This window comes from Oryctolagus cuniculus, chromosome 5 (genome assembly GCF_964237555.1).
Source record: "Oryctolagus cuniculus chromosome 5, mOryCun1.1, whole genome shotgun sequence".
In the NCBI taxonomy this organism is placed as follows: domain Eukaryota; kingdom Metazoa; phylum Chordata; class Mammalia; order Lagomorpha; family Leporidae; genus Oryctolagus; species Oryctolagus cuniculus.
The window spans coordinates 39,991,933-40,007,805 of NC_091436.1; the positions used below are offsets into that span (position 1 = coordinate 39,991,933).

The 15,873-nt window shown below is 39.5% G+C and overlaps 1 protein-coding gene across 2 annotated transcripts in view; it reads right to left on the reverse strand.

Annotated features, from left to right (window-relative positions):
* LAMA2 (laminin subunit alpha 2) overlaps positions 1–15,873 on the reverse strand; it is a 707,630-nt gene that overhangs the window by 235,125 nt on the left and 456,632 nt on the right. For both annotated transcript variants that reach the window (XM_070073612.1, XM_051855341.2), the window contains exons 23-28: positions 13,942–14,178; positions 12,536–12,679; positions 11,692–11,871; positions 11,397–11,585; positions 11,180–11,313; positions 5,714–5,831 (exon numbers count right to left, since the gene is read on the reverse strand). In XM_070073612.1, coding sequence (XP_069929713.1) covers positions 5,714–5,831; positions 11,180–11,313; positions 11,397–11,585; positions 11,692–11,871; positions 12,536–12,679; positions 13,942–14,178 — 1,002 coding nt within the window. The remainder of the gene's footprint in view (positions 1–5,713; positions 5,832–11,179; positions 11,314–11,396; positions 11,586–11,691; positions 11,872–12,535; positions 12,680–13,941; positions 14,179–15,873) is intronic.

Here is a 15,873-nt window from a genome sequence, read left to right on the forward strand (position 1 = left end):
AAAAACAAAACAAGAATAGCATTCAAAATATATTTAGAATTTCATTTATTTTATGGTGGACACAATCATATATTTTAACCAGGTTCATTTCAATTATTTAAAATGAAGTTTCATTTTTTGCCATTTTTACTGGATTAGATCTGAAAGTTATGGTTGCAGAATTCATTTAAGTATAACTGGAGAAATACTGCAAGGTGTATTTAACAGTGGCTTACCGTACAGGTTGTTCCAATTTGTTAGCATGCTGACTGTTGGATAAAATGTTATTTTATTCATAAATTTGCTTGGTGGTGTGTGTGTGACTTTGTGTTGTGTGTAAAAATCCCACAAATTGAGAGAAAGTTCCTAGCTCCTTCCTATTTCTCAAATGAAAGTTCAAAACAAGTCCTAGAACAAAGTTAAGAAACAGTACTCTTCATTGAAGAATCACATGAAGCTCAGTTATAGACTGAAATGTGCACTAAGTTGAAGTTTACTGTAAGGCACAAGTCATATTTTCTATTACTTTCCTGGAAAGAATAAAGAAAGGAAGAGACAGAAATAAGGAGAAGCACCTACTAGTGGGAATTTATGGCCTGAGCTTCAAGTTGAATTCTGGGTAGGATCTTCTAGAACATTTCCTTGCCAATCTCAGGCAAATCTGGAGTGCTTTTAAAAACAGTGACACTTAGCTTCACCCTAGAGATTCCAATTTAATTGGTGGAGAGTGGGGCCAGGGTTTGTTTTAAATCCAGGGAGGATTTAATAAGCAGTCAGGGATGAGAATCGCTGGCACAACCCTCCTTCTCTGCATGGATGCTTCTAAAAGGGCACTACAGCATGAATGAATTGAAAAATTTTGATTTTACAGGGAGTTTCATCTGAGATAAAGCCAAGTTACTTATTGTCTTTGAGACACACAGTTTTCTCATCCCATAAATGGACAGATGCTTTAACTTAGCTGACTTCTAAATTTTCTTTCAGTTCTAACATTTCAGATGTATTTTATTTCCTGATGGATTAAGTTTCTGAAAGTTGGCAAAAAGACTCTTCCCCAATGCAAAGATTAGAAACTCAAAACATGTTTCCTTAAACAGTGGGATCTATTCATTCCTCTTGGAGCCCTCCTTTTCTGGGTTCTCTACTTATTCTTCCTATCTTTTCTAATTTTTTGAGCTGTTCAGTATCAGACGTTTCTCCTTTGAGTGGGCTACAAGAGCAAAATTCTTGAGAATACTCAAGCCTGAGTTGAGAACAGAAAAGTTACTTTTTTTAGTCCCAGATAAAACTCCTTCTGGAACAAAATAGAGAATTAAAAGAAAAACAAATATACACTTGCCTGAGCTCATCTTATTCCCTTTTTATATGTCACTCAACCTTTTCCAAAGTTCTCTTCACATGTGCTGAAATTATTCATAGCTAAATTTTCCCCTGCTCTCCTTCCATCTTTCATTTATTGTCATAATATAGGATATCGTCAAAAAGTGAGAATTACATTCACACAAAAATGCCTTCAGAGAGAATGGAATGAAATAAAGATAATAGAGAGCCAACATGTCCAGATGGACAGCTGTACAATGCCTTCCCCCCTTTTCTCAGAATTTAGCAACTAAAATATATACTTGCTCTGGAGCCAATAAAAACACTCTTATCTTCCATCTTTTCTTGGGTTTTGATGAACTTGAGCTTAATTCGTGTTCTACCATTATATGTGACTTTGGGCAGGTTTTGAATATTGTGTCCCTCCATTCTCTTATCTGAATAATAAGGATTTTGTACAGCATAATTTTTGAATGTCAAGATTATCTAAGCTTTAGAAATAGAGATATTAGGGTTCACATTTCAGTTCTGCTACTGTCTAGCTGTGTGATCATGAACTGGGCCTCAATGTCCTCATCTATCAAATGCAGTTCATAAATTATCCTGAATGACACTGCTGCTACTGTATCAGGACATGTGTTTCAGATTATGCAAGATGCATCAAGCAGTTGATCAATGGTGAGCTTTGTTTTTTCAAAGGTTGTTGCGAGGATCAGCTGAGATGATGTATATTTAATGCTTGACATACGATGAATCAACATAGCTACCTCTATTCTAGATCATGTTTATATAGGGGTGCTGAGGATAAAGTAGAAGTAAAGGCAACCATGACTGCGCAGTGTTGGGAAACAAAATTGCCATGTGCTGCTGAAGTGTTAAAGGTTGCATCAAGAGCTACCCATATGTAAGGAGACGCCCTTATTTCCACATTGTGCCTTTTGGGTTTTATGAATTGTTAATAGTTATGACTTGTTTGGGGGTTTGAAAAATTAGTTTTAATAATCACAAGTGACAGCTGCTGAGTGGGATCCAATGGACACCAGGCTCTATTAAAAAATGAGAAGGGTGGGGAGAAAAAGCTGAGCTATGAGAACATGAACCAGAAATCATCAGATTTCTGATTTCCATATTATTGCAGAAAATCATGCCATCAATGCTGAATATTTTCCATTTCTAAGAAATAAAGTCACAAACGCGACTGGTATCTTCATGCAACCTACACTACCTTTAGAAGAGTTTTGGTAATAACCTAAACCTAACCCAAGGTGAACAACGGGCTAAATATAAAAACCTGATGCCTCCAGTAGCACAAATCTGGTGCGGAAATAGTGCTTCTTATTAGAAGTCACCAATGCCTTATCACTACAGGCAATACACTAAGGTTACATGTCTTTCAGAAAGACTACTTTTACTGGCAATCAATGTTTAATTGTCACCACATTCTGGGTAAAAACAAGTGTATAGTCTGTAGATGCACATGTCTCCAGAATATGATACATTTGGTGAAAATATTGTGAAGGAATTGCTTTGTGTATTCATGGCCCAAAGCATATGTTACTGGAATGGGATGTATTATTTCAAAACTGTCCTTAGCTCTTGCTTTGATGATTAGATTTTATGCTCGGGTAATTACACTTTAGAATCAAGATGAATTATAAATAAGATGTATAATGGATTAGAGGTAATGGGTTGTAGAGAACACCTCAGGTATCTTATTATGAGAGATAAGTCTTTGTCTCCATAATCTCTCCTCTAAGATATTACTGTAATTATTGTCTGCAAATAGGAGCTTAAGTGAAATACAGAGGATATAAGTGAAGCCACTAATGCAGACGATAGTTTATGTATATCCCTAGATTTTGAGAATTTTCTTCATTTACCGTTTGCTTTTTTGAACCAATTTTTATTTTCATATAATGATGGAAAATTAATAGGGAGGTACATTTTTAGAACATATGATATGAAAAGTCTATCAGTCACAATAGGAAGAGTATTTAACATCTAAAACCTGGACTAAAAGGTAAACTGCATTAAAGTAATTTGCTATTTTAATAATATTTTGTTCATAAGCGAACACTATCATTTTAAATAAACACAGAAAAATACAGCTGTACTAGCTTTCTGTTCAAGGTATGTAAAGGTCAACGTTGACAACGAAGTGAATATCTTCTGCAGCCAAATAATACTGCAGTGTCAGAGAATTTTAGAACTTCAAATCACAAGCTGTCGTTTCAGAAATTGGATGCCTATATAATAACTAAGGTCTACAGCAATTAAGGGGACAGATCAAGGTCACTCACTCACTCAGCAGTGCAGTCATAAAGTTTGTGGGATTATACAATTCGTTCTCATCTAAAATAATCTCAAGTTTTGCCTGTCCTTTATCTTTTTATAAGCAATTAATTTGAGAGTTTCAGAGACAGAAAGAGGGAGGGAGGAAGGGGGGGAGAGGGAGAGAGGGAGAGAGAGAAAGAGAGAGAGAGCGAGACAAAGAGAGTATCCCCCTTCACAGGTTTACTCCCCAAATGTCCACAACAGGTGGCATTGTACTGGGGCCAAAGCTGAGATCTGGGAATGCAATCCAATGGTTGACAGGGCCCCAATTACTTGACCCATCACTATTGCCTGCCACATTGTGCATCAGGAGGAAGCTGGTATTAGGAGACAGAGCTGGAAATCAAACTCTGGGACTCCAATGTAAGATCATGTTAAAATCTTGCTCTCTGTCCTTTATCTTTTAATCTTTCACATTCATTGGGACATTAGCATATTTAACATGTTCACACAAATGCAATATATATATTACCTATTGGTATGTAAGTATGAGTTATGTTTTAATAATGAGATTATTTTATTCTTTATTGTTCAAAATGGATACATTCAATTGAATATTATCTTCAGAGCAGTCATGAAAATGGCTATGGGATTTTTCCTAGAATGCCTTAGATTTGTAGTTATCTTATGAATTTGTTCTCTGAAAAGGAATTCTCTGTGATGTTAACTGAAATGAATCATGCTTGGGTCTACAACGAGGTTTTCCATATATATTTTTATTTTAAATAATCCTCAGATGATTCTATAGGCAAAAACCCAAGGTTCAGCATCAAGCAGAGCAAGTACCCTGTCCACATGGTACAGCCAGATAGTATTCACCAAATTCTTTTTTCTTTTTTATTATTTCTTGCCATCTCTTAGGAAGTTTAGACTTGATATTCATAACATAACTCAGTTCTGACTTGGTGTTATCATATGCCTCATTAATGCAGCACCCCAAACTGTATTTACAAAATAAGCTGCATACAATTATAAATAAGTTGATGGATGGATATATAACCATGTATTATATTAATAATATCTGCATTAAATTTAACATTATAATAATTAATTAACATTAATATTAATATTAACCACTGTACCACTGACTACATACCAGACCCTGTGATAAGCATTTCGGGTATATAACTCATTCAGTCTTCATAACATTTGTAGGCTGCAGGTGGGGTGGATATTAGTAACATCTAACTGGTATTAGATGCCCATGATGCCATGATGCCATGGGTATCAACCTGTCTGACTTATGACAAAGAATCAGCTGTGAGGCTAGGGCAGATTCTGGAGGTCCTGCCAAGCCTGGCTTTAGACAAGGGAGTCTTCAGGCAGGGGCAGATTTGGCGGCAGCCACTGAACGACTTGGGTTTTACCAGCTGAATCTCTAAGAGATTTAGTAACTTGTGCATGATCTTAGCCATATTCAAGTTCAGGCCAGTTTCTTATCCAATCTATTTTCTGCATACCATGCTGTTCTTACTAATAGACAATGTATGTAGAAATTAAATAAACTCTCAGAAGATAAAGGTCGAGAAACTTGGCTGATTCTGATGCTAATCAAAGGTATACCCCAGAAACTTTGTTTTTAACAAAAACAGTTTTGAAAATGCAAGGATGGAATGACTGTAACACTGTTGGAATAGGTGTATGTTCTTCTGAGAAAACTGTGTTGCAGGAACAGTCTACTATTTAGTGCATAAGTTTTGTCATGTGTATTTCAACAACACTTTGAAAATGTGATATATTCTATGGCCACTGGAGTTTAAACGTCTTTTAACAGCTCGGAAATGCTGCCAATAAAACAGATCAGTTATAATGAATGAGCCTTGTGTAAATTTCATTATTTCCTGACTGTTCTTATTTTTACAAATCTTTACTAAATTTGTTGAGCTGTGATGTGGTACAGGGAGCTAACACTGACACCATCCTCTTGCTACTGTGCACCACACTACAAGGAAAGACCGAATAAAAAAGGGTAAGAGTGTGCATGAAGGTAAAACTAATTGCCACAGTTGGTGATTCCACAGGTACTTCCATTTGGCTCCTGAACAAACTAAGGTGGAGCAGGTCAGTGGGAGGAGCTTACCTCACAGGACAAGCCAGAATAGCCCGGGGGACAGTCACATTTTTCTATCAAGTGAGCTGGGGGAGTTGCTGCTGTGATGTGTCCTGGTTCAGCAATCCCCATTGAGATTTCTGAAATCCTGGAAGAGAATGAGCACACACTAGAGGATCCCATCAGCCAGTTAAGATCACAGTCAACACTCAATCCCTCAAGAAGAGGCTGCTAGGATTCTGTCAACTTCCAGCATGTTCTATTTTTCTAGTCGGTGAATAATAGTTGCATGCATTTATCAAAACAATGTGGTATTAGATATATACATACAGGGGCCAGTGCTGTGGTATAGCGGGTTAACGCCCTGGTCTGAAGCACCGGCATCCCATATGAGCACCAGTTCTAGTCCCGGCTGCTCCACTTCTGATCCAGCTCTCTGTTATGGCCTGGGAAAGCAGTACAAGGTGGCCTAAGTCCTTGAGCCCCTGCACCCACGTGGGAGACCCAGAAGAAGCTCCTGGCTCCTGGTTTCGGACCGGCTCAGCTCCGGCAGTTGCGGCCATCTGGGGAGTGAACCAGTGGATGGAAGACCTCTCTCTCTGTCTCTACCTCTCTCTGTAACTCTGTCTTTCAAATAAATAAATCTTTTAAAATATATATATATACACATACATACATACATCGTGAAATGATTAAATCAAGCCAGTTAACCTATCCCTTGGAAGCTACCTAAATCCCACGTTCTCACGTGCTACATCTTATCACTGCATTTTTTTTTCATCCTCAGAGGCTGAGATTGCACATTAGCAAAATATCCACATAAATCATAAGGAGTTTAGTAAATTGGATATCTGATATCTTGTTGAGAAGTTATATAAAAGAATTTTCCACCACTTTTAAAAATGTGAGAAGCTTCAGGTAGATAGGACCAATTACCAATTACTTAGACATTTATATTCTGGCAAATAAACAACCCAAGGTCATTAGAAGGTCTCCTATAGTCACGAGCAAAATTGCTTTTAATTCGCTGATGTCCTTGATTTCTTCTTTTCAAGCCTCTCAATATCTTTTCAAGAACTTTAGAAAACTACCTAGAAAACAACAATCAAGTGTAATCTAATAATATTGATCCTCGCTGAGGATAAAGAACTTTCAAACTAATAGTTTAAATTTTGTTTATTTACTAGAGACACAGAGATACCGGACAGAATGAGAGTCTCCATCCACTGCTTTACTCTTCACTCCCAAATGGCCACAATGGCAGGAACTGGACTGAGCTGAATCTGGGAACTGGGAACACATGCCAGCCCTCCCATGTGGGTGTCAGGATTCTAAGTACTTGAGCCATCCACGCTGCCTCCCAGGGTTTGCTAGAGTCAAGGGCCAGGGTTTGGTATCCGGGCTTTATTCAATGAATCCTTCAAGTAACTTAGCTAACCCTTCCTATTGGTTTAAAAGCTCTTATAATTGGATAAGAAAGCACAGTGAAACCACTGATACATTTTCATTAACTTCAAATTATACATTAAACAGTATGTGTAGTCTATAAACTCAGACTATTTCATAACTAGCTGGTAACATGAAAATGTTCTGCAAATAAACTTTTAAAGGAGACAATGGATGGCTTTGCTTCAATAAAAGCACCTCCCATAGTTCAAGGAGTTTGAATCGTAAACTTTATAACCAGCATAGGTAGACTGCTTTGAAACTGAATTAGGAAGGCCTGTTTTAGCTTCACTGGCATTGCAGTCTGCATCCAGGAGATCAGCCAGACTTTATGAAACATGGGGTGAATTAAAAGTCAAGTTTCTCTATGCCCTGTCAGAGTGCACACAGAGGTAGGGAGCTGTAAACAGAAGTCCTTCACCCATCTGCTCCCCTGGGAGCAAGGGACCAGGCATCTCTGTGGGAATCTGAAACTAACTAGATGTTTGTTGTCTCCACTGACACCTCCGTGGGTATTTTATAGCCTGAGCAGCTCCCAGCATCACCTGCCCGTCTCCTTCTTGCACGTCTGCACACGACAGACCAGCCTGAGTTTAAAAATCAAGTGAAACTTGAATGCTGTCAATAACAGATATTCCGGGCCTGCACCGCGGCTCACTAGGCTAATCCTCCGCCTTGCGGCGCCGGCACACCGGGTTCTAGTCCCGGTCGGGACACCGGATTCTGTCCCGGTTGCCCCTCTTCCAGGCCAGCCCTCTGCTGTGGCCAGGGAGTGCAGTGGAGGATGGCCCAGGTGCTTGGGCCCTGCACCCCATGGGAGACCAGGAAAAGCACCTGGCTCCTGGCTCCTGGCTCCTGCCATCGGATCAGTGCGGTGCGCGGGCCGCAGCGCGCCGGCCGCGGCGGCCATTGGAGGGTGAACCAACGGCAAAAGGAAGACCTTTCTCTCTGTCTCTGTCTCTCACTGTCCACTCTGCCTGTCAAAAACAAAACAAAACAAAACAAAACAAAAAAACAAAACAAACAAACAAACAGATATTCCTGGAATAAACCATTTTTTTTCTCAAGGAATTTGTGAACAGTGATTTTAGTTCTATCCAAGACTTGGCCCTCCTCAAGCTTCCTAACGGAATACTGAAATGCAAAGATGATTTCCTTCAAATAGAGAAAAAACAAATATATTAGCATTGACAAAATGTCCAGTCTGAATCTCAACCCACATGTGTAACTCCAAAGCTCTGTTTGTGAGACTAAACTTTCCAAGTGATTTTCAAAAACTGTTTTATTTCAGAATAGCTTCAAACTTACAAAGCAAAAAGTGAAGTAGCACCAGGAGCTCCCATATATACCATATCAAACCCAAACTCCCTCCATCTTTCCCACCACCTTGCCAACCCCAGCCTATAGCTGAACAAACAGGGAAAGGGCTATGTCTTAATGATATTTGGAGGTGTATGAATACTTTTTCAAACTTTTGCAGCCAACCCATTGCCTTACAACATCAAATGCTGCTGACCGGCTTCACAATTTTCTATCATCGTCAGCCTGTGACTCTAGCTTTTGTGGAGCTCAGAAAATCTGAAATATTTATTCATTCTGAGGTTTCAAAAAATTGCCACTTAAACCAAAGGATCTGGTTTAGTGAGGCGTGTGAAATAGTGTCACAGAAAAGGAGACATGTAGAGAAAAGAGATAAAGTGTCCCCTGTAGAAGGATGAAATAATGTGAAACTCTTTTAGTGCAGCGTGGAACAATTTGCAAAATATCTGTTTGCATATGCACGGAGTCACCTGCTGTCTTCCATGACAGGCAAACCTGCTTTGGTTTCTTCCAGCTGACTTCCATTTGATATTCTAAAATAATTAACAATGTAGCTGATGGCATTTTTTAGTACCTGTACTTTTATGATTTTATATGATCTCCTGTTATAGTTAGACACATAAGAAAGAATCCAAAAGAAATTAGATCTGAGGGGTCGGCGCTGTGGCATAGCAGGTAAAGCCACCGTCTGCAGTGCCAGCATTTCATATGGGCACCAGTTTGAATCCCGGCTGCTCCACTTCCGATCCAGATCTCTGCTGTGGCCTGGGGATGCAATAGATTTCCAAGTCCTTGGGCTCCTGCACCTGAGTGGGATACCCAGAAGAAACTCTTGGCTCTTGATGGGTGCAGATCCAGCCATTGCAGCCAATTGGGGAGTGAACCAGCAGATGGAAGACCGAACAACCAACTCCCTCCCTCCCTCCCTCCCTCTCTGCCTCTCCTTCTCTCTGTATGTAACTCTGAATTTCAAGTAAAATAAGTCAATCTTTTAAAAAAGAAATTAGATCTGAGAGTGAACATCGGTCCTTGATTTTTTTTTTTTTACCAAAAGTCCCTCTATCAACCAAAAAAGCAAAATGGATGTTCTGCATGAAATAAAAGGACTTTTTCCTCTACTTCATGCTTACACACAGTTGTAGATATTTGAAACACTGTCTTTTCATATGCAGTAGCTTGAGAGTCAGAGGCTTCACACTTGTTTGTTGTGTTTTTGAGGGTCATCACCATATTTCCACTCTTTTTGGCCTACTAAATTATCATATGAAACTATAATGCTGTATGGATTCTATATTTTTACAGAACATAAGAGAATCACATGAAACCAAAAGTGAGACTGTATGAACTCAACTTTCCATCTCTATTGTATGGAGCTTATCTCTATCTCTGTGATCCTTCATTGTATTTCTGGATTATCTGTTTCTCTACTCAAGGAACATACTACTTGATGTTGCACTCTCCTTGCCTCCTTAATTAGTTTTTCTTTCTTTATTCTGTATTTTAAAATTTCACTTGCTACTACTCCCTTTCCCTTGGCCTGTGAACATGTTTACTTCTCTCTCAAGTTAAATAATCATCCCTTGATTTTTGAAACTGTGTCATTCCTTCTTCTTCCAATTATGTTCATGGAAAACAATGGTTCACATTTACAATATTAGGTTCCCTGTCTTCCATAGTTCTTTTTTTTTTTTTTTTTTTAAGATTTGTTGGTTTGTTTATTTAAAGGGCAGAGAGATAGAAAGAGGGAGAGAAAGAGAGAGAGAGGGAGAGGTGGTATGGGAGAGATCTTTCATCCTCTGGTTCATTTCCCAAATGTCAGCAACATGAAGGGCTGAGCCAAGGTAGAAGCCAGGAGCCAAGAATTCCATTCAGGGCTCTCATTTGGGTGGCAGGGATCCAAGTACTTGGTCTGTAATCTTCCACCTTCCCAGGGGCGGCAGGTTCAGAGGTGAAGAAGCTAGAACTAGAACTTGAACCAGCACTACAATTTCAGATGTGGGAATCCTAAGCAGTGCCTTAACCTGCTGCTCCATAGCACCTGCCTTTGATATTACTTCTGCTCCAGGAATTCATGGAAGCTGGTATCAAGAAAGTTATTGGTGTGGTTTAAAGTGTCAGTTCCAACAGCCTCACTCTAGTTGGCCTCGGGGGATCATATGAAAACACAGAATATTCTCTTGAAGTGGTCTCACTGATTTGGGTTCCATGATAACCACATTCATTCTTGCTGTTCTTCTGTAGCTTTCTTGTTGTTGTTTTCTTTTCAACATGAATTCCAATCATTACATCTCATGATGCACAGGGAAAGACGCTGTTAGATGGCACACTGGGACATACTGATGAGAGAGCTAACGGTTGGAGAAAACTGCACCAATTTGGCCCTGCCTGGTTCCCGGACAGTGGAAGGCAGTCATTTTCTAAGAAATCCTGTAACAGTTGTGTCTGTGTGTCTGACCCACCATGCATGTTTTCCTGAATTTCTGACTGATCTCTTAATCCCACCATGTCAAAGATTAAGTCATTTGTTTTTCACTTTAACCTTGCTTCTCATACTTTTTTTTAGTGAATGGCTGTAACTTTCATCAGGTGGCTGGAAGTCATCCTCAGCTTGTTTTCTATCACTACCCTCCAAAACCAACCACTTCTAAATGGTCTTAACAGATATCTTTGGACTTTCCCTATAGACTCAAGAATAAGAACTCAGATTGAATACTTTCTGCTATAGTGTACCTGCTCTGTCGCATGATGTTTCCATAAGTAGCCTTGATAAGAATATAATGAATATCATAGAGGACGTCCAAGAAGTCTTCCCGGGTCACAGTTCTACTGATTCGAGGATCATCACCGTAATATTTCCATTCTTTCTGTTAACAGGAAAAGAAACCATTCTGACAAAACTGAAGACAAAACCATTGGCATCCTTAGATTCAACAACTAATAATTTTACCTCTGTCATTTCAATTTCATGCCTTGTCAACTGGCCAATTAGAGGAGCAGCCATATGCCTGATGATAATTCTAGCATGCGTAGGAGTCCCACCTCGAATGATTACTTGAGGCTTATATGTAGAGAAACCTGTCTCTTCGCGAGCCTCAAAATAGATCGTGTACTTGAGCTTGCCCCCGTAGGCCATCAGCTGACAAAATAAAATGAAGAGCGATGATTTAAGATACATCTTGGCAATGGTGTGATTCCCAAAGCACATGGCACTTTGTTCTATGTGACTTCAAGGTTCTTCATACCTTCTTCCCTTCAAATTGTTCGGGAAGTTTCCAATAGAAAGGCTCCAGATGGAGATCTTGTCTCACCAGATCCATGTGGGCAACAATCTCTGGATGCTGAAAAGCAATGCCTTTGGTCGTTGTGTGCTGCAGGGCTTCATCCACCAGGGGCAGAATGGTCTGCTCCGCAGTCAGGGTCACCTGCAGGGGAATCAGAACACAGCAGGAGGCCGAGGTCAACCCTTTTGAGAATCCCTGCAAACCCGGTTATGGAGTGGACATCCCTCTGCAGCTCCTATTACCGACTCTGGTGACACAGTCTCACGAGCCAGAGAACTTGCACGGGGTTGGCAAGCATGGCAATAGGTAAATCTCTGGGACTCGTTTGCAGCGAAAACCTCAACACTGCATTTTCTACGCTAAGGAAAGTAGCATTTCAAAGTAGGAAGAGTTAAAGGAAAACTAAAGTGAAAACAAACACTCATCCACTTTAGAAACTGATGATTTCCTAAGGCTGGTTTAGAAGAAATGCACAACGAGTTTTCAGTGCTGCGTTAGTGCATAGCAACGTTCACGCTCTGGTGCCCTCACTCAGGGAAGCTGCTGCTTCCCTGCCAACATTTTCCTTTGCACTTGGCATCTATTTCATTATCAACAATAAATGAACTATTTTTAAGGACGAATAAAAAAGACATTTGCTCCAACTGCCTAATGGCACATGGCCCCCTTACCATTTCTAAATGTGCACAGGGGAAAAGGTTCCTTAAATGTTTTGCCATTTCCTACTACCCCTCCGTGCCTGTCTCAGAGACGCCAGCAGGAACTAACATTATACCATTACATGGCTCAGCAGCTCCCTACTCACCCACGTCCGGATCAGTCCTTTTGCTTCAGAGCACTGAGTAGTAGCGCCGAAGCAGTAACAGCTGCTGCAGCCAAGTGGATTCTTGGCATCAAGTCCGAATTTGCCAGGCCGGCACCTGTCACAGTGGACACCTTCCACATTCACCTGAAAAGAGAAGAGATACCCTCAGAGTTCGCACTGGCAAAGTTCTGCGCTTGAGAACCAAACAATGGGTCACACTTGCTTTCATTTTACAAAGTTCAAATAAAAGAACACTAAGAGCATCAGACTCACATCTCAAATGGCGTATGCAGTTAACCTCGTTGTGGGGTCTCACGGGTCTTTAAAAACTGTTTTGTGAATAAACGCGTATGATGCTAAGGGTAACTTACATTCTCTTTTTAATGTAAGCAGTGCATTTCCTATCATTCTAATGTGAGTAATATGAAAGACTCATGAGAATTTCAGAAGCAAACTAAAAACATTAGTTCCTAGACAGCAGTGGTATGATTAGGCAAAGTTGTGGAATTTTAAAGTGCACATTTACATAATTATTACAACAGAATGTATATGCCTATATAAAACCTAATAAATACAATAGGTAATCATAACTATAGCATGAAATAAAGCGACACTGTAATATTTTGATTGTTTTGACTAGGGTCCTTCATGGCAGAAACCACTATTTTCCTAAATTCTCAAGACCAGATTAACAACTACTCCCGAGATTTTACTCTCCTGTTACCGTTGTCTCTCTCCACAGATTTGATCTTCAAAAGACACCTCTGTCACAGTTTTAATTGCATTTATCCTGGGATTGACTTTTCAGGAACATAAACAAGAAAAAAAATCTCACTTATCCTTTTTAATTGGCTGTTTTTCTACATCATTTAACAATATTAATGAGAACTAAAATTTGCACATCATCACTGATAGTAACGGCAGTGTTTATAAGTGATGAAATTTACCAAACTTTCACAGCAGTAAATATGCTTTTCAGCACACAGTGGCTGCACTGCAGATTAACTTTCAGAGAAATGCTCTTTTATAAGCCTTATTATTTGTTGTGATTTTCTCTGATAATGCTTAAAAGAACTGTCTTCCTCGCCTCTCCCTCAAGATAATTCTTTTCTAAGAAAAGCAAATATGTAAAGAAAAATAATTTCACTTTACCATGGAAAATACAGTATCCCTACCAACTAGATAAACACATTGAGGTTGGGTTGAAAATAAGTTCTTGCTATGCACTGTTTTTCTGTATGCCGATGGACACACACAGGTGAAAACTCTGTGGCTGGCAATGTGCATTTATCCATTTGTTTGTGTAGCTTAATGAAGCAGGAAAAATGAAAAGGAATGAAGATAAAAGTGAGCAGCAGAAACAGAGCCGAGTGTGGTCTTTCCTGCTGCATCCAGGTGGCACATACCTTACACGTGCACTGCCCGGTCTGATCACTGCAGGAGCATTTTTGAGTCTCTGGATCACAGGTGGCAGCATTTGTCCCCGGCAGGAAGCAGTCACAGAGACTGCAGTGAGGGTAGTTCCAGTGACCTCGATTGCACTCTGCGCACTTTGCACCGGAGAATTTTGGATGACAGTTACATTGGCCGGTATTTATGTTGCATTGGAAATCCAAGGACCCCACTGCGCTGCAGTTACAAGCCTATGGGGGAGAGAAAAACAGCAGCCATTAACACAATTTCATGAGGAATATCTTCAAATTTTAATTTCAATGTTGCTAAGCTTCCATGAAACACATATTAATCACGTATCTATTGTATGCTTTGTCCTATTTTAGTTTAGTCACTTGGGAAAAATCAGTTATCACAAACATTAAAATTGCTTCCTGCATTTACAAAAATATATGGTTGTCCAGAAAGCATAATGCTGTATGCATAAGAAAGAAAACATTTTATCTGACTTTTTTTTTTTGTGGTGATGAGAGGATATGTATGGGTTTTCCTCAAACACTCTTTGTTTCAAAGGTTAATCTCCAAAGTCATTTTGCCATTTTGCTTCCTTCTGTAGCATTTAAGTTCTGCAGAGATAGACCATACAGGCTAGCACAGGGAGACAAGTAAAAGTGTAAACACAGTGCTATAGAACATGCAGTACAACCCAGGAGAAGGAGAAATGGCAGGATATCATTATAAGGAGCATCAAACCAGACATGGGGAAGCCAGGGAGTGCTTAGAGGAGAAAAGAACATCTAGTACTTTTTTTGGGGGGGGGGCCATTTAGTTTTACAAATAAACCTGATTTGAGAGACATTGCAGCTGTTTGCTTTTACCCTTAGATTTTCACGGAATTCTTTTTCATATAATTCAATTTGTTTTGGTCAAAATTTTTAAAACTATATATTTTTTCTTATGTATTTACTGGAATACAGTGAGCTCTTTCCATTTGGAGAACATCACTCTTTTTGATACAGTGCTATTTCTTCAGATTTGTCTTTGATTTTTACATCTGTTTTAATTAATCAAATTCATTCTTTGAATTCATCTGTAATTTTTAAGACACATCATTGTAGTTCACCTGCCACATCTGTAATATCATAATGTCTTCTGTGATCTCTTCTACTCCTTTTCTTGATGCACGAGGGGAGTCTCCAGTTTATGGAAAATTCATATTAAGAAAAACCTATGTATGGATTTCCAGTTTTTACCCTAAAAACCCATTTTTACTTGCAGTTTTCTATGGACCTTTATAAGTACCCTTATATTTCTCTCTCAAATTTGTTCTCTACTGTGCAGCCCTTTTTTTACACAGTGAAAACTGTTCCATGTGAGTATCATCAATGCTTATTGTAATTACATGATTGCAATTTCAGCTTCTTTTGGATCATCTCCTTATTTCATTTTGCTCATGTTCAATTTCTGCTCCTCCATTTGTCTCTCTGTCTTATATGCTCCTTTTTAAGGGTTTTCTGCTCTTGATTTACAGAGCTCCTATCTTCTTGCAATTTAATGAAAATGCAAAGTGAATTTCTCAGACCTAATTTAGGATCTTGGAATTAAGCATTTTTAGAGGCCAGCTGTGCTAATTACAAATCTGTAGCTCTAAATTCACTCTACTTTGTGATACTGGAGTTACACCATGTAGACATCACTTCTTGGCGAGGGCTTCATCAATTAAGGTCCCCGGAAGGCCCCAGTGAGGTCATAGTGATGGGCCCAAAGACATGTCCATTGTGGGTTCTGGTTCAACACTAGCATCATCATCATCATCTGATTAGTTAAAACAGTGGCCCAGAGAGCATCCCAACATGCCCTAAGGTGCCCCAGCACCTTTCCGAATATCTTTGGCCCTGACAACTGCTCTGATCAGGAAGGCCACTTCTAAGGAACTCCAGTAACCT